Genomic DNA, 18,659 nt, shown 5'->3' with positions numbered 1-18,659 from the left:
AAAATAGTTTTGCTGGTGTTAACCATGGACCCATTTGACTTCAATTCATCAAGAATTTTCTTAGTTTTTGAATTCTTTGTTCACTGTGGAGGCATGTGAGAAAATCAAAGTTGTCTTCACGAATTCAACCTAATGCGGGATGAGTAATTTTTACACAAGTGGCCATTTGGAGGGTGAAGTATTCCTGTAAGCCAAAAAGGTTGTCTAACCACCAGAGGGATTTAAAAACAGTGTTTCCTCTCTCTGTGGGCTCCTAAGATGGGTCAAACAAACTTCTCAGCATCTTAAAATATCATGAACCACAGCTCTTTCTCATAACTAATATGCTCATAAAACATTTCTCAGCTCCTTGACCTCTTTTTAAACACCTGTTGTTAAACTTTTACAGTGTCAACACAGTGAGATTTCATTTCTCACTTCAGCAGGCTTGTGCAGGTTCATGTGGGACTTTGTAGTGTTTTAGTTTGACTCTTCCAGATGAATGTAAAAAATGTAATTACAGAACACTGATTAAATATTTTGTGTGAAATTATATATGTGCATAATTTATAAATGCTGAAATTACATTTACACATATGCCCTTGTGAACATAATGCCTGTAGTTTTCTAGCATTTCCTGATAATAGTCTTAATTTGTATGACATTTCAGCTCTATGCAACAGTTTCTGAGTAAACATGATTCAAAAAATGGGATTGATCATGTATCAGGACTGCCCCAATACTCTGCATTTAGATAATTTAGTCCTTGCTCCAGTCTGAGATTGTGAACCCCACTACCCAAATCAGACATGTTAGACTGAATTCTGTGATCAGCGCACATTACTGGGAAAATACAGTCTAATATCACAGGGTGATAAATAAGCATCAGAGAGGTGATACAGGTAATAATGCTTAACAGTCCCCTACTAAATCTGTTAATATATAAATTAATCTCATCATCATTGGTTCACTTTTTACATTTAAACCTTTTTACAGCCATCCAATTTTGTCCATTTCAGTTCCGCATGATTCTTGTATTGTGAAGCCTGCATAGTATTTTGTCTAAATCTATTTTTGTATTTGGGTTTTCATGCCGTTCTGTATATCTAGTTTTATTTATTTTAACACTTCATGTGGTGTTTACAGTGGACAAAGGAGGAAGGACTCCGCCAGGCTGCTGCAGCCAATCAGTTCATCCCATTGAACACCAACCCAAAAGAAGTCCTGGAGATGAGGAATAAGGTATCACATTGTTCTCCTTTTACTGCCTTTACTTAATGATGCTGATGCACATGGATGTACTGTGTGTTTATCTCTCATTTATGAGGTAAAATGTTGTTATTTGTAGATCCGGGAGCAGAACCTGCAGGACATAAAGACAGCAGGGCCCCAGTCACAGGTTCTGTGTGCCAGCACCGTGGTGGAACGCACCTATAACCAGGTCAGTGAGTGAACTTGGCACATTAAAAGCCTCGCTGCTACAGCTATCCTGACCTGGAGATGAATATGAGTCTCATACTAATGAAATACTTAAGTATCTTTGTAGTTTGGTGTCTTAAATTCAGTTTCAGTGGATTTCATTTTTAAAAAAATCTCATAATCTGTCCAGGTCTGGAGTCACCCCTTAAACCAAAATGCTGTAAAGTGTGAATACTGTGCGTGAAGTTGTCCCTAAGCTTTGATAAATTAAATTGGTTGCAATCAAAACCCATTCACTGTAATCTGGCCTGACATCAGTTTCTGAAGAAGTAACTTCACCACTAATAACAGAGAGCAAAACATGTCCTCCATGTTGTGTCCCAGAGCATGGGGTGACTTTATAACTGTCACATTATTCTTTGACCACAGAGATTTTCAATCTGGCAGGTGAGTAGTGTTTCGGAGAGGTAACCTCAGTCTGCTCTCCAAACCTGCCAGCTCCGGTTGTATACATATTCATACATATATATTTTTTCCTACTTCATTTCTTATTTTGGTGTTTATTTTTTTGCCTTTTTCTTTATGGTAGTTCAGAGTTGAAGCTGTTGTTTCTCTCAGCACTTGCAGACTGGTTTGCAAGTGCTGGTTTGGTTCATTTTGGTCTCTTTCAGTGTTTTAAAAAAATCCCCAGTGCAGTTTAGAGCTTTGATTCACTGCCCGAGTCCGATTAGGCCCGACCCGACCCGCCGGTGGTTTGATTCTGGGTCAGGCTTGGACTGAAACTAAGCAGGTTTATGTGGGGTTGGGCCTTATTTTTGGGCTCGATCAAAGCTCTACTATAGTCTAATGTACTTTTATTTCTTTGCATGCACTCTTAATCCTCTTTTGAGAGGAGAAAATTGAAATGCTAACAGTTTTACTTCAGTTTGCATGATTTGCCCTTCCTTCACTGGGCAGCTCTTAGTTTTGGATGAGCAGGACATGGGCAAATTAAAACCGCTGCTAATTATTTTTAACGTGTCAAGTTTTAGGGGTGCCTAAAACTTCACCCAGCATGTCCATAGTAAGACCAAAGGCACCCTTGATATACTACCTTGTTAACACTCAGAGGTTATAAGCCTAATATTGTATAGCACCCCCTCTTGTGGTTCGCTTACAATGCATGAGCTTGGCTTTTTGCTCCATCACTGCTATGCTTTCCACAGCCCCACATCTCTTTCCAGAACCATCTCTCTTTGCACGCATTTCCAGTGCTTGTCTTTGTCTGTATGGTATGTGTGAGTGCAGAGGTGGAAAGTAACTAATCAAAAATAATTGACCCTACTTTTATCAAGATTTCACACAGCTTTAAATGGAGGAAAATATTGTAACTATTTTAGAGTTATAGATAAACCTACAGTTGTGTTTCTGTTTAATAACAGAGAGGAAAGATGATCTGAAAGATGATCTCTCCAAATTTTACATTTGGGAGATTTATTAGTTTGTATTCTTGTGAAAATGGTCATGGTCAGGTTGACAAATTGGCCCTTTCACAGTGACCATAAATATCCTACCTAAAGTAGTAGCCTCGTGTGCTTGAGGATTACTTGGGTAATATTATATGTACCCTAGTGAGATTTAGTAGTACTCTTTCCACCTTTGTGTGTGTGAGTGTGTGAAAGGTGATATGTTCTTAAACGTCTGCACACATTCACGCCTGCCTGACAGACTGCCAATTTAATGTGCTGGTGTTAAGAGCTGGGTTGTGCTCCCCTCCCTCACTGGGTTTACTATTGCAGGACGCCCCTCTGTCTGACTGTACAGACACTATTGATGGCCTCGATGTGTCCGAGGGTTCCTATAGTCCTGCTAAATCAATTAGAAAGGTACTTACTGCTCCAGTCACAAATTCTATTCACCTGTACTTCACATCATCCTTCAGTCATTCCTGTGAGGCTCCAGATAGGCACTTGGCTTGTCTAGATGAAGTGAATCATAGTGCTGCAACATGAGGCCATTTTCTAGACCTCTAGAGCCTGAGAACTTTGGATGCAGTTAATATTTTGTCTGTGTCAGCGAGGATCCTTGAGGTGAAAGATGATGTGTATATTGCTGTCATGAGTCTGTCTGAAGGAGAGATGTTCACCATTGTTTCAAAACGTATTGTTGTAAGTAAAGGTGGGAAGGTATTAGATCTAGTCATCTAGTAAGTCCTTGAATGAGTAAGTGAAGTTTAAACTGTTAAAACTGTTTTTGGTTTGAAGCACAATATAGTTTACTGCAGTCATGCCTTTTATGTTTCATCTTGACTACCTCCTGTTCGCCTGTTGGTGTGCTCTTGGCTTGAACTCTTTCTCAAATCAGTAAGTGCTTGGCTTTTTTGCATCAGTATTACTGTATGGACTGAAAAAGGAAAAGCTCTGCTCTTTCCTAATATAGTAACCTGCTGTTTTACATAATGACGTGTGCTTCCTGAATTTTGAAATAGCCTGTTAGCTCTAATGTGTGCACTGAAGACATACATTTATTCATCTAGGGTTGATACTGATCACGCTGCATAATAGTTATGTGTGTAAACTGCCTCTAATCTAATAATCCAGTTTAAGTGAGTGAGTTTTCTCCAAGCATTCTAGTTTCCAACATATTCAATCCTTCCATGTGTAACATGCAGTCGTCTGCGTTACCTTCAGGGTCTCATCTGTCATTGCTTTTCTTCTGTGTGTCCTGAAGGGGGAGCTAGTGACCGCGTCCAAGGCCATCATCGAAAAGGAGTACCAGCCCAAGGTTATCGTCAGCAAGCAGGGTCCCAACCCCTTCACCAAACTCACCGACCAGGAGCTGGAGGAGTACTGCAAGGAGGTGGAGCAGAAACAGAAAGGCCCTGAAGGTAAAGGGGATGTGTGGAGGAGATGAAATGAATCTCAGTGTAATGTGGGGAAAAAACTTCTTGCTACACCCCCTCTACCTTGGTATTCTTTTTAAGGATTATAAATTTACAACCCTACATTAGATAAAACGTTTTTCTTCTTGGGTTGCTGAGCTATATTCTACAATGATCCTATAATGATACATGTACATAATGACTAGTGGAGGTAGCATTTATGACAATGCCGATGAGAGTCTAATAATTGTTTGATCCTTCCCAGAGTAAAACAGCATTGCATTAACGGGGGAATGTGTTGTGTAAGTCTTCTGTAATCGCTCCTCCTTGACCTCCCTTAAGAAAATACAGTTAGATTAGTCTACACTAAAAGTATAGATTCAGACAGGAACTGAGTAAAGATCACCTGAACTGTTCAGCTTAATGTTAATTCGACGATTTTTTTTCAAAGATACTTGTAATGAAATAATGTTTTCCTCCCTGCAAAGTCATGCAAAAACCTGATGATCTTCAGATTGGTGATATTATGTCTCCACACACATACACATACACATGACTTCACAGTACAGCGACGAGATGATAATGGGGCATCAACCTCCAGCGTGCCCCGTCCCGAGCCTGAAACGCTCCCGAGGGGTCAGGCATCTGTCTCCACGCCTCTACAGTCTGCAACTGACTCACCCAGCTTAGAGAGAGCTCCACCTGCACCTCCCACACCTGCCACACCAGCCTCTGAGCCGGCCTCTTCCCCCCTCGCCCTCTCCAGTGAGGCTGAGCCAGCTCAGGGCGGTGCAGACTCTACAGATGACGTTTTTTCGACCGCAGAAGAGGTTTTTTCTGCTCCAGATTCCCCACACAAGGAGTTCCACTGCGCCGTGCTGCGAGCCCTCAGCAAGGAGTCGTCGGTAAAAGAGGCAGCTCAGTCAGATCAGGCTCCAGGTACAGCAGATGAAGCGGAGTCATGCCCTTAAATCCGGCCTTCCGCTTCCCTCCTCCCCCTGCTCAGCCCTGGTCCATCTTAAAACACACCGCTGCACTGGGAGTGTGGGAATCCCTGCCTGCTGTGTCCTCTCCTTTTTCTGGGGGTTTGGAGTCTGCTACTGTTGTTTTACCACGCGCAAGCATCCTTCCCACCCACAGTTAAATCTTCGAAGCCTTTGCTTGATTATTTTCTCCCCTCATCCCCTCTCTCTGATGTCTTGTCCTAACTAGGCATCAGAGTTCTGGCAGATCAGACACCATTCTGCAGTTTGATTGGACGAGGAGCTGAGTAGAGAGGATGTGAGGAGTTTTAAAGCGAGCTTATTTTGATATTTAAAGCCATCCCCTCTCTTTGAGGGTGCTCTCTCCGCAAGTCTAAAAGCGCTTCTGCAGTGGAGTGTTGTGCTAACCTTTTAAAGGAAGCTGTGTCTGAGCTCAGTCATCCAATCAGAGCGTCCCATATGTGGACATCAATATTGGTGTCCTCCTTCTGTTCCTGCTAACCTGTCCTGGATATATCTCTGTTGGTCTCCCTTCTGTGCCTCTGACTGATTTCCAATAAAACTAATGGTAGTTTTGGTTTGTTTGGCTCTTCAGAAAAGTTGATTTTTACTCAGACTTTGTTTGAAAGCGTTTGCAGTGTTCTCCTGATTCAGGCTTCCTCCCTGATTTGGTTCTTTGTGTCCTCCCTTCTTTCTGTTGCGGTGTTGTTGGTGTTGACATCTTAAGATTCTTAGAGGGCTCAATCAAAATCACAGACAAATATCTTAAATGCTCATTTATTTAGTGAGCATTTTGATTATATTTATTTGTGCTGAACAGCTTCTTACAGTTTTATTTCTGCTGGTTTTCATTTAGACCTTGAGCAGCTAGTAGAGCCTGAGGAGGAGGAGGCCAAAAGCCAGAAACCCACCACCACGCCACCCAGCACCCCGGTCAGAGCAGAGGAAGGTAGGTTGGCCCGACATACTCGACATACCTGATGCGGCCTGGTTCAGCATGGGTTTCTTCAGCCCTCTTGCTGGGTTTTGGGGCTTTTCTAGGGTCTACAGAGGGAATGCGGAGCCTCCTGCCCGTCCACCTGCCTGTCTGTCTTGGGGTCTGTTCATGTTGTGGTCTTTAATGATTAATACTACTCCAGGTGCTATGTTGTGATTTCTGTAATAACAGGCCAAGAGGTTTTGATTATTTAATCAGCTTTATGCTACGAGAGATTAAAAAAATACAGGTTTTTATACTTGCAGCACCTATTGGTGGAAAAATGCAGGACTTTAGTGCCAGAAACTGCATTTCGCATAATGGCCACTTGAGACTGGCTCCAAGAGCGAGTCCGCAAACACCCATGTTAAAATGCCCAATGTTATAGCAGAAATAAACATGTTTCCAGCCTGTTACAAAATACATATTTGGTCTCTTTAGCAAATGTTCTCATTCATGACAACTGTACGGAGGTTGACTTTTTATTAATTCACACATTTAAATGTTATTAAGGCTCAAAGCTACTCATAATCGTGTGACAGGCTGTCTGCAAGGCATCACCAAAGCCTATGGGCCTTTGCCAAACCATCGACTACACCCTCTCCCTACCTGCTTCCACTCCATTTCTGTATTCACTTGGAGGGTTCCTTGTCCCTAACCAAGTAGCAGAGAGTGGAAGTAGGTTATAAAACCCCCCAACAGCATGCCTGCATGGTTGCTGACTAACTGACCACATGCAACGCTATATTGTGTTCGTCATGAAAGACACTGCGTACAAAAAAAGAAAAGTGACAACAGTTTCTCTTTCTGCTGCAGATGGAGAAGTTTGTCCCAAAGCTTGTGGCTGTATATATACTCTAGTGTGCTTCATTCAGCTGTAAAGGTTGGCATTTTGCCCATCGCCATCTTGGATTTTTGAAACCAGTTACACTCCGTGACGGAGTGGGAGTGGGGAGAGTCCTGTTCGGGAAAGGTCCAGCAAGTCAGATCTACCCCTCGCTCCTCCACAGTCTCGCCTTCTTTTCCACACTCACTTCTGGCTCCAAAAATCCAAACTGGCGACTGCCAAAATGCCAAATTCGAGGCTTCAAACAGCAGTCCAAAAACCATTGGGTGACATCACGGTGGCTACGTCCATTATTTTCATACAGTCTATGCTCCAGACATAATATCAGGAAATAGTTTGAAAGAACACTCACTGAAATATTGAATAGAAAAGATGTGATATACAGTATTTTAAAAAAAAAAAGAAGTAGTATTTACTGACTGACCCCAGTGCAGACGTCTTGGCCTATTTTTGTTCTTTTATATTTATTTGTCCCCCTCTTGGTCTTTATTACTATTGGATTACACCTATGTGAACAGTATCATCCACGATGATACAAGAACTGTCTCTAAAAGTTAGTTAAATCTTTATTTAATCAATAATTGGCAACATATCAGTCATCTTTATGAGTTATAGTCAGCACGAGGGAGGAAGGAGATGAGTAGTTTTGATCGCAGGTGTAATCTAATACCTGAAATGTTGTTATATAACATATGTCTCTATGTATGGTATGTCCTTTACCCCTTCACTTCCATTCTCCATCTTTTTGGAGTCTACTAAGAATGGTTCCCAACCATTCTTTTTAAGATTTTCTTCTGGTGTTTTTTTTGTTTTGTTTTGTTTTCTCTTATTCACGTTTTAATTTCCTTTTTAATTTAACACTGTGCCTGTGGTTTGATCTGCATAGACATTTGTTTCTACTTGTGCTTTTTCTTCTTTGTGGCTGCGATTACAATCAGGAGATGGAAATACAAAAGAGTACCTGTTGCCATAGTAAGTACGTACTGTTCCACCTCCTCACCACCCTCCTAATTACCCGCCACCCTCCATACCTGTGTTTGATCATTTACCCTTTTTCTTTGCATGGCTTCACTAGTAGAGCTGTTCTGTGGTCTGAACTAACCCCTTATATCTGGGGTTTGAAACTGTTCAGTCGGTTTTAACTCGGTTCTCTGAACTCCTCTGAATCTCTTTCTCGGGGGTTGATGGGGGTTATTTCAGAGCTCCTCCCTTTGTTGCGATTCACTGTTTCTAGTGTAAGAAATTGATGCATTTTCTTAGCAATCTTTTTCAGGTTAAGATCTGTAGTATCAGGTATTAAAGGGTAACTAAAGGTTTTTTTTTTTTTTTTTTTACGTGGATCCTATTTTCCCATGTGTTTGTGTCAAAGTGACAAATTAGATAAACACTTTCTTAAACTGGTGCAGTATTGAGCGAGATCACTGCAGCCAGCAGCAGCAAAACAGGCCGCAATGTATCATAAATGGGCAATCGTACAACATCAAGTTACCTCCACTAAAAGGGCTTGTTTTTGTCACTGACAGGCTCAGATTATTATTCTCATTGTCTGACAATATTATGGAAAGATAAAGCTCCTTTTTGTTAAACCAGAAACAGACTCAAAATAGTTATTACCAAACCCACCAGACTCCATTTAAATAAATAGTAATTTTACAATCGTACAACACACTTTATTCAAAGTCAACAGAAACAAAATAAAACTCACAACACCTTCTTGGTTCGTCTTTCCACTTTTCCAACAATCATCAACTCTAGTGTGGTTGAAATAAACCCTTAATTCACCCAGTAAGATGTGAAAACATGCTGGCTCTATACACGCTAAAATTACTGTTTATTTAGATGGAGTCTGGTGGATAGCGTTTACATGGCTTTTTTCAGGTTAAGGGAAAGCATGTTTCTCTTTAACAAAAAGGTCTATCTTTGTGGTGTCCTTTTCATAATGTCAGACACTAATAATAACAATCTGAGCCTGTCATTGGTAAAAACAAGCACTTTTAGTGGATGTAAACTGACGATGCGCGATTGCCCCAAGTGGATAGATTGCAGCCTGTAGTGACTGCCAGCTCCAGCACTGTCACTCTATACTGGACCAGTTTCGATCAGTCACGTTGATACAAAAACATAGCAAAATAGCAACGAGGCTAAAAAAATACTGAAGCTACCCTTTAATGTCCCATTTGACCAAATGATAGTGACCTGGCCTAATGAAAAGTGGAGGATGTTCCTGAAGTACACCTCGCAGCTCACCAAACCTTTTTTGTTTTATAACCTCTCTTTTCTTCCTGCCAACGATTCACTGTCAGATTAACCAACCTCTCTTGCACATATGCACATTTTATCAATGTTATATGACACTTTTTTGTGTTTCATGGAAAAAAATCAGATAGTGTTTTGAAAATGTGTTGAATGTTTTTTGTCTTACAGACGAGTCCTTTACCAGGTACATCAGTGTTTTATTTGGGTGTGGCTTTTCAACCAAACTTGCTGCTGTCGCCTCTGCTGAGACTCCCTGTTGGTTTAGCTTGTAACATGGTTGAGGTCTGATGCTTTGGCTGTGTGGTGCTGTTTTGTCTCCATTTTTTCTGTCTGTGTGTTCGGCCCTGTCTCTGTTGTGACAGACACGAGAGATGTAAAATCAAGACTGGTGTGTAACGTTTTCTTAGGTGTTGACGGAGGGTTTTTCTTGCTCGTCTCTGAAGCATGTGAGCGATAGCTGTGGTGGTTTTGCACCCGACTGCACTGTGTGAGCTTGTACCTGAGCTTGAGGCAGTGGTGTGGATGCTATTTGGGCCACTGATCAGAGCTTCTGGATCCAGCACTTGTTGCTTCTTGACTCTTTTGCTGGGAGTATTTTTAAATGATGACATGGGATTTTTTGGTCACTATCTGGTGATGGGTGCATGATTTTAAACAGAATTGGACAAAAGCGGTGTCTCGTTTGCAGATTGTTAGTTTGAGTTAACCAGACATTATTGTATGAATGGGTGGAAATTCCGTCTCCAACTAACTTTTAAGTCTCAAGATCGTGTCATTATGTCATATTTAGAATCTGCTAATAAGGTCTAAATTATGCATTTAGCCAAACAGGCCCCAGGTATTGCAGGGTTGCTTAACTCTTCTATTACATTGAAGTGATATAATAATAAAAATGTAATTTTAGACTTACATTCTAGCACAACATGGTCTCACGCTGAAGTCGTCGAAATCGGGAGCTTGGGCAGTGACTTGCGGTGTCAGACACTGACGGAAAAAAGCCATCCTTTAAAGTCGGCATGATACGCGGCCAGACGCTGGTATAGTTTAGTGGCGCTCAGCGACATCAGGTGGAAAAACGGTGGGACAAGAAGGAAAGTTGAGGCACCGAAAGTCCAATTAGGGTGGGTGGATGGGTCAATGTCATATCTGGACATGGAAGGTCCATGACCAAACATTGATATGTGACAAGGTCAGAGTGAGAATGTGTTTGTTTAGCACAGCCCTCTTTAGATGCTTACAGACTTGGACAAACACAAAGGCTTGATTGGTGCTTTATTTTTATTATTGAAATATTTAAACTTGAGTTATCTGAAAGAGTATTAGAGCTTTGATCGGGCCCAACCTACATGAAGCTGCATATTTTCTGTCCAAGCTGGACCCAATCTGAAGCGTGAAGATGATGATCACCACTCACAGCTGCATGTTACACACATCTCTCCCACTACTGGGGAAGCAGAGGCAAATACTGCCAACTACACCTTGTAGCCCCTCACTCTCTTTTTCTAGTTTGCCCTTCAGTCCAATGCAACAGTTGCCACTGTGCACAGATGACAGTTTGTGTGCAGAATGTGAGCAACTGACCCCCTAATCTTGTGTTTTTTCCAGTTTTAATGTAATTCTAAATCTAGAAATTTTCATTTTTTATAATTGGTTGATTGCAGCGCTATGACTACAAGGTCTGCATTAAAAGGGAAAAAAAAAAAAAAAGCTGGGAAATTGCCTTCAACCCGACCTAATTCAAGCCTGAGGGAATTTTGAGAAATTACAACCTGGTCTAGCCAGAATCCGATGGGTTAGGGACAAGCCACATCAGGTTCAGGCGAAGAATTAAAGCTTTAAAGAGTATCAGTAGAAAATTGCACAGTCTTTTCTTATTGGTGCCAAAGTTCAATTTGTTTAATAAAACAATGTTGAAAACAGTATACTGAAAGTAGCAGAAAGACAGAACCAAGTAGACTTTAATATGTGTTGTTTATCGTCAGTAAAATCGTTCTTGCAATATTCAGCTTTGTCACATATTTTCCTCATATTGTGCAGCCCTAAAGATTACTGTAGTGAACCTCTTTATTTTGATTTTGACACGTGGATCCATCAAAACAAGACATGCTCCCACAGGACCTCCTTATTAAGTCAAGAGAGAATATCTTTTTTATACTCCCAGCAACTGGATTAATCACGGCCTAATTTCTCTTTGAGAGCTGTGCCGGTTTTGAATTGACTTGACTTGATCCTCTCACCGGACTTTTGTAACCCCACGTGTGTGGTTTTGGCATCAAAATCTTTTGAAAAAAGATTGCAATATTTTCTGTGTTGTAGACTTTGCTTTTTGTTTGTTTGTACACAGGGTGCACATGAGCAAGGGATCTGCACTCATTAAGATTTCCCTGTTTAAATGAAGGTAAAGCAAAAATGCTGTGCACCAGCTTGGGCCTGTCAGAATAAGGAAAATGAAAGGAGTCGGGAGAGAGAGAGAGAAAATCCTGCTAATGAGAGCAAAGTCTTATTTTTAGTTGCTTATTCTTAAAGGTAAGACGCAAACGAGTCCTGGAGAGACGCTTTTCTGAGAGACAGTGTATCTTGGTTCGGCCTTTGATGTGTGTGTTTCTGAATTTAGTGGGAATGGTTTCTTTGGAAGTGTCAGACTTTTGTCTTCTTTATACAAATACATCAGTCTCATAGATGACTTGAATTAAAGAGGTCTAGTTGTGTGGACTCAGGCGGTGACAAGTGAGAGCTTTTTTGAAGTAGAAAATTTTGGGTTTAACAGCTTATCCAGTGGATGATTTGCAGTAGCCTCAGTGGTGTGTCAGCCCAGCAGTGCAGGTTCCATCAGTTCATCCTCCTGGATCAATAACTCTCTCCTCCTCATCCCATCAGAGTCCCTGCCAGAGCAAACCTATAAGGATGAGAGCGACGCAGCCACCCTGAGACAGACCCTTCCAGACTTAACACCTGACGACCCCTCCGACGCCCCAGCACTTCCTGCCGAAGACTCTGCCTCCGCCCCTGCAGCAGCAGACGCAGCCGAGGGGGAGGAACCCGCTGACGCTGGCGACCAGGAGGGAGAAGAGTCTCCCAGCAAATCACCCTCCAAAAAGAAAAAGAAGTTCCGCACTCCCTCCTTCCTAAAGAAAAACAAAAAAAAGACAGAGTCCTAGATCGGAGAATGTTGGATCGGTCCTCATGGCTGGCCTCTGCCTCTTTTCATTTTTTCGCTTTTTTTTAATTTTTATTTTGTCTGCTATCATCGCACCCTTCGAGCAAGCCACAGTAACACACAGATATGCTTTTTTTGTTGTTGTTTTGATATCATTTGTCGCCGGCTTATTAACCTACTTTTCCTCGTTAGTGTGTGCCAATTTTGTATACAGTGTAAAAATGATTGCATAAAGGTTTTTAACTATTAGAGGCTTTTTAGTTGTGAGTGAGTGATGCATTCTGTCTTGTCCACTCCATCTGGCCTTTAATGCATGTCTACTACTACAGGCCCACACTCAATGTGAGGTTTTGGGGTGTTATCGCCCTCTTTTTTTTTTTTCGGTTTTCTTTTTTTTTTTTTCTCGAAGAGAAGTATTACTAAACTGTTGTAACCACTAGAATGTATTGGGATTGTATCAAAAATATGTCAAAGTGTCTTTTAAAAACAGTGAATGCAGAAAGAGAAGCTTGTACTCTCTCATTTAACTGGTGGGAAATTTTGACAGCGAGAACTACAAATTGCATAGTGCTAATTTTGGCCTCTGCAGCTCTGCACCCATGTAATCACGTTAGCAGCACAGGGGGATCTGTAGCTGGGATACTATTTGATTAAATCATCCACAAGCTGCATCACATCTGACGACTTTTTTTAAAAACTCAAAATCGACTCAAAAGCATTTAACACAGCCTTAACTTAGAGCTATTTTGTAAAGTGGTTTAGATCTTTATATGATGTGCAAGTTGGGTTTAATATTCCTCAAACCACGTTCATCTGCAGTGCTGCAAACCTGCAGGTGATGTAGTTTGAACCTGGTGATGCTGAGCGTGGTTCACAACAAAGCATGAGTCACCCTGAGAAGCGTCAGCAAGCGTCGTGCTTGTCGATCATTCCGAGGGTTGACAATAATATATTAGCTGTAAGTCTTTAGTATGAAGGAATGTGTAAGAACAAATTCTCAGATTATGTTTTTCATTTATTCTAGTTATTTGAGCCTGGCTTTGTTTTGCATCTCTGAAAGTCAGAAACAGAAATGCTTCATATTGTGAGATTTCATTCTGTATGTAATATTTTTCGCTTTTTCTCACAAAGTAGATTGAGCCATGATTGCTTGCTGTGAGAGAGCACTGTGAACCTCCTCTTTTATAAACCACTGTCTGGGAACTCCACATCATAAACACACACACAGTTGCAGAACATGTAAATGACAGTGTCACTGTTAGGACGCCGCATGATCAACCATATTTCAGAACCCTCAGCCTCCACTTTTAAACTCCACTCTGCGCTAATAGACTTTGTCATTGAATACCTGTGTGTTTCCAGTTGCGGTTAAGCCACGATGTACACTGGAGAAGCATTTTATTTTAACGTCACTGATGTGTAATGAGCTGTGCTTAAGGTCGCAGGTCGCATTGCTTCCTAACTTGTGTTTATTCATTCTGTTTTAACGGAGCCTTCGTCATCAGTCTAAGCTTCACCTAATCTGAGACGCTTCATGACAGATGGTGTATCTACAGCGTTGCATACAAGCTGAGAATGTCTAACTCGTTAAGGACTGCATGTATAGAGTGCTTAGAGCGTGTACTGTCCTTTAAATGACTGTAACTCCCCCTCTTTTATTTCAGTTATATTTTATTTTAGCTTTAGTGTGCTGATAACATTACTAAAGTCCTTGTAGTCATGGTTTTCATCTGAGTCATCTTTTTTTAACCTCACAGCTATGCTGGTGTGTGTTCTCTGTCTGAACTACTTCCAATTTAAATGTGTCTCATCAGTATACCATCTACAGACTTCACCTCTCTTTTCTCATGGTTCTGCCTCTTTTACAACCATGAATAAAAAACACTACCTTGGAAATCGGTATTGTGGGGTATTTATATCAATATTAAGTTTTTATTCAGGTTCAGGATCAGTGATTCCAGGTAACAGTGCAGTAGATGATAAAGATGCATCAAGAATGTAAAAAAAAAAGTAAAATAATTTTGTTTTATGGTCAACAGTTTATTATCTGATGTTGCATTACCAGCAATGTGTATGTAGACAGTAATAATCTCAACATTTTACACACAATGGGTAAATGTATATCAAGAGCACTCATGCAATAAGACAACAATCGGTTTTAGTATGCAGGTGGATGACAGAAGAAAACAGACAAAACCATTAAACAACAAAAGAGTAAAAATAAAAACAAGGATCAAAATAAATCAAAATTGAATACAAAATATGTAACAATATTAATATCTTTATATTTGGTATACTATAGCTGGTTGTCAGGGCCTGGTGTGATACAACCATGACCACTGGGCTTACTTAGTGACCTGTTAGCATCTCCATGAGGCCGTGCTAGAGTTAAGTGCTCACATCAGCATATTAATATGCTTACAGTGAAAATGCAAACATGTTCGACATGTAAACCACTTTGAGCTGCATCTCCTTAATGAAATTTACTATGCAAATGAATGTAATACTATTATCAATAATGGCCAGGGTGAGTCTCCTCTACAGCTGAAATAAGCAGGTTTGCAGTTGGCACAGGCGAAACACAGACATTGATAACGGATGTAATCAATAAACGGTGTACAGTGGTGAAAGAGGTACTCAGATCTTTTCATGAGTAAAAGTAGCAACATCACAGTGTAGAAATACTCTTACATTTAAAGGTCATGCATTTAATTACAGTACAAGCATATCAAAGTAAGTACCAATAGTAAAAGTACACGTTATGCAAATGGTCCATTTCAGAATACTGGGTTATAATTATGATGCATTATTGTGTAAGCATCACTTTAATGTTGCAGTTGGTAAGGCTTGGCCTTCAGTACATTATTTACTGCTCCTTAATTAAATGGAATTATAATAATACTTAAAAATTACGTAAGTAAATGCAACATTTTACTTTACTAAAACTACAGAAGTGCTGTAAGTAAAATTACTAAAGATTTAAAGTACTTATAATGCTGATCTGCTCCTTCCAAACTTTTCTATCATATATCATTGGATTATTAACACTGATTAATCACCATGTAAGCTGCACTTAAATATTACAAGCTCTTAAGGTGAAACATATTACCAACTATATATATGGTTGGGTACTTCAATCTTGACAAAGTGCCTCATATTTTATAAATGTATATGTTAAATAAGCTGCGTGACATAATTGCTATCTGCAAAGTAAGAAGGAACTATAGCTGTCATACGTAATGTAGTAAAATGTACAATATTGTCCTTATAAATGCAGTGAAGTAGAAAGTAGCAGAGATGGAGAAACCTCATACTGTAACTGTGGGAACTTTGCCTCCATTCACACCCTGACTTTATGCTCCCCTCAGTTATAGACTCTTATTGTGTAGATGTGATTACTTTCCCTGATATTTCTAATTCAGCCATTATTATTATTAGTAATAGTCAGGGTACTGTTGTCACTCTCAGCAAGAGCTCCTAGCTGCACTGACTGGGGTAATTTATTGTCAAGGGATGTTTCTATTTCCATCAGGGTGCTTTCTATAGCAGCAGTTACACAAATGCTGCCCCTTCTCACCTTGACTCTATCCAAGAATCAAGTTTGCACCTTTATCCCTAATTTTACTCTCTATAAAAGTGCCTCAAAATCAGCTTCTTATCAATGTGTGTGACAGGAGCTCAGTAACCTTCAGATACAATCAGACAGAAGTCATTCTTCCCAGCAACTTCAGGAAACAGCATACAACATGTCTGCTAACAACATGGACCTGTGTGCAGAATGCCACCATGCTGTGGGGGAGATGGACTACAGAGATGTGCTCTAAACTCTCAGGGCAGTAGTTGGTGATTTGATTAACACACCTTACTCTCCACCTCCATCTCCTGTTGTCCCTGATGGGCAAGAATCTGACATCCACCCTCAGCCAGCGGCGAGTCTGAGCGGAGGATTTAATGGGCACCCCCCCCTGGTAGCATCTCTATTAATGGCTGCTCCAGGACTGGAAGTTGGCTGCTCTCATCATCTTACAAGAAGCACAAAATGTCTACAGCCAGGTCAGCCTGCACAGTCAGGAAGGTGCTCATGGCCGAGGACAGGTAGGATAGGTTAGGGATAGGTATCACATAAGTCTTAGAAATACATGTCAAAAAAGGTGTGTGTAAGTTAAAGCTGAAAGAATAAGCTGAATAAAAAATTAGTTGATTGACAGAAAATTAATCTGCAACTACTTTGATAACCAATTTATCACATTTGTTGAGTAAAAATGGCCATAATTCACTTTCCAAATGTGAATATGAGCTGGCCTTCTGTGATATCAAACTGAATATTTTGGGGTCTTGGACTGTTTCAACAACTTAGAATCCCTACCTTCCATCAGGGCAGCACGCCCTAAACACACAGGGCTGGAACAGAATACTGTCTGATTTCACTGTTGTGTGTTTACATACATTTAAGATAAGTGCCAGTGTTTGATTGCCAGCCCTTCAGTCAACAACACCTCCCCAAAACCCACAGATAATTCAACTATCAAAATTTCTGTGACTTTCGCAACAGCTCTGTGGAAATTCACCTTCTTGAATCTCTTCTTCTTGTACTTCTTGTTTTTTCTTCTTCTTTGCTTCCTCCTCTGAGGGAGTGGAATTAAGATGATGAGGTGCTGGAGATGCCGTAGCCGACTTGAGGGTCATCTTCGCTCTTTACTAGTGGCCCAGCTGATGCAGGAGATACACTGACAGCTCTCCCTTTCAGAACTATGATATCGGAATATTGTGGTTAAAAAGCAATGCAGTGTAAGAAATACCTTGCACAAACAAGAATAGAGCAAATCACAGAAAATGCACATCAAAGTAAAAAGAAATTTAGCTGATGTTAAACTCAATATAAGCATCACCATCCTCTAGCAGGCCTCTCAGGAAGGTCCTCTCTTCTGTGAGGAGTGCCACTGTTTCCTGCAGGTGTTGGATCTGCTGGTCCTTGAGGTCTATGGTGTGTTTGGCTTTCTGCAGAGCCACTGACATGTTGGGTGCAGCTGTAATAAGCCAAGATAGAGACTAATAAACACTGTTGCTCAAGTTCACACAGCTCAAAGTTTAGATCACAGATTAAAATGAAGTTTCACCACTTGAACCATGAAGCCTATTGAGCAGAAAGTGGAAAAAGATACTGGAGATGCAATGGAAATTGCATTCCGCCTGCATGAACTACATTATGCAGCAGTTCATAAACCTAAAATGTAATTTATATGCTGACAAGTGAGCTGCTACAGGCTCCACCAATGGCTCCATTACAGCTGCTATAGCTAAAGATATGTGTTGACATCAGTTCTGCAGAGCACAGTTAATAATAGATCTTAGCAGCTGTCTTACCCTTTGTAAACGATCTTTTGTGATTATCATTCATTCGCAGATATTTCCCAAGACTGGTGGGATGCATCAACTCGATGTGTCGCTTCAGATTTGTTAGCGATGTGGCTGATGTCCGGACATGTTTCTTCAGAGTCGGAGCGCACAGTTTGCATAAAAATGTGAGGTTCTTCCCGTTGTAGTCTGTACCGACTTGTTCATAAAAGTCCTTCAAGTATCCATAAGAAGTGGCTTCAGTCGAGCCCATGGCTGCGGTGTCTGAAGTACCATTAGCATTAGCCATGCCGCCTGTGTATTGTTTTTCTTCTTCTTCTTCTACTAATGAATTTTCGGCAGGCTGTGCGCTCATAAAGCGCAATGCTGCCCTCTACAGGCAAGAGTTCACTATTCACCCTATAGTCAAAGAGTATGGACACCAAGAGGCGGAGCTCCGTTGAATTTTTGACAACAGCCACTAGGGGCGCTGCGTTTAAGTACTTGGGGATCTGGCTCGATGAAAAGTGTACGTGGAAGTTGCATGTTGAAAAATTAGAAACAAACTGCAAAAAAGTAATTAATTTAATGAGAGCTATAATTGGGGAGCAGATTAGCAGGCATTAATAGATATATATATATAAGGCATTGATGAGATCAGCAATAGATTATGGATGTTTTGTTTATGGAGCAGCAGCTAAATCACACTTAAACAAAATTGAAAGAATGCAAAACAAAGCCTTGAGACTCTGTATTGGGGCAATGAGGACAACTCCAACTAATGCCGTGCTGGTGGAATCAGGTGAAAGCCCACTAGAGTTCAGAAGGGACAAACTCTCATTAGCATA

At 40.8% G+C, this 18,659-nt stretch overlaps 1 protein-coding gene across 10 annotated transcripts in view; it reads left to right on the top strand.

The window, feature by feature from the left end:
- add1 (adducin 1 (alpha)) overlaps positions 1-14,373 on the top strand; it is a 33,850-nt gene extending 19,477 nt beyond the window's left edge. For 3 of the 10 annotated variants that reach the window (XM_050052506.1, XM_050052507.1, XM_050052505.1), the window contains exons 11-16: positions 1,126-1,221; positions 1,328-1,420; positions 4,108-4,264; positions 4,823-5,197; positions 6,098-6,190; positions 12,198-14,373. In XM_050052506.1, the coding sequence (XP_049908463.1) occupies positions 1,126-1,221; positions 1,328-1,420; positions 4,108-4,264; positions 4,823-5,197; positions 6,098-6,190; positions 12,198-12,478 (1,095 nt within the window). In that variant the 3' untranslated portion in view covers positions 12,479-14,373. Of the gene's footprint in view, positions 1-1,125; positions 1,222-1,327; positions 1,421-4,107; positions 4,265-4,822; positions 5,198-6,097; positions 6,191-8,002; positions 8,041-9,488; positions 9,505-12,197 lie in introns of all 10 variants that reach the window. The other 7 variants (XM_050052515.1, XM_050052510.1, XM_050052511.1 and 4 more) reach the window with 6 other exon arrangements.
- The last annotated feature ends 4,286 nt before the right edge of the window (positions 14,374-18,659 follow it).

The sequence above is a fragment of the Epinephelus moara genome, chromosome 9 (assembly GCF_006386435.1).
Source record: "Epinephelus moara isolate mb chromosome 9, YSFRI_EMoa_1.0, whole genome shotgun sequence".
NCBI classification, from domain to species: domain Eukaryota; kingdom Metazoa; phylum Chordata; class Actinopteri; order Perciformes; family Serranidae; genus Epinephelus; species Epinephelus moara.
This window is presented reverse-complemented; position numbering and strand designations above follow the sequence as displayed.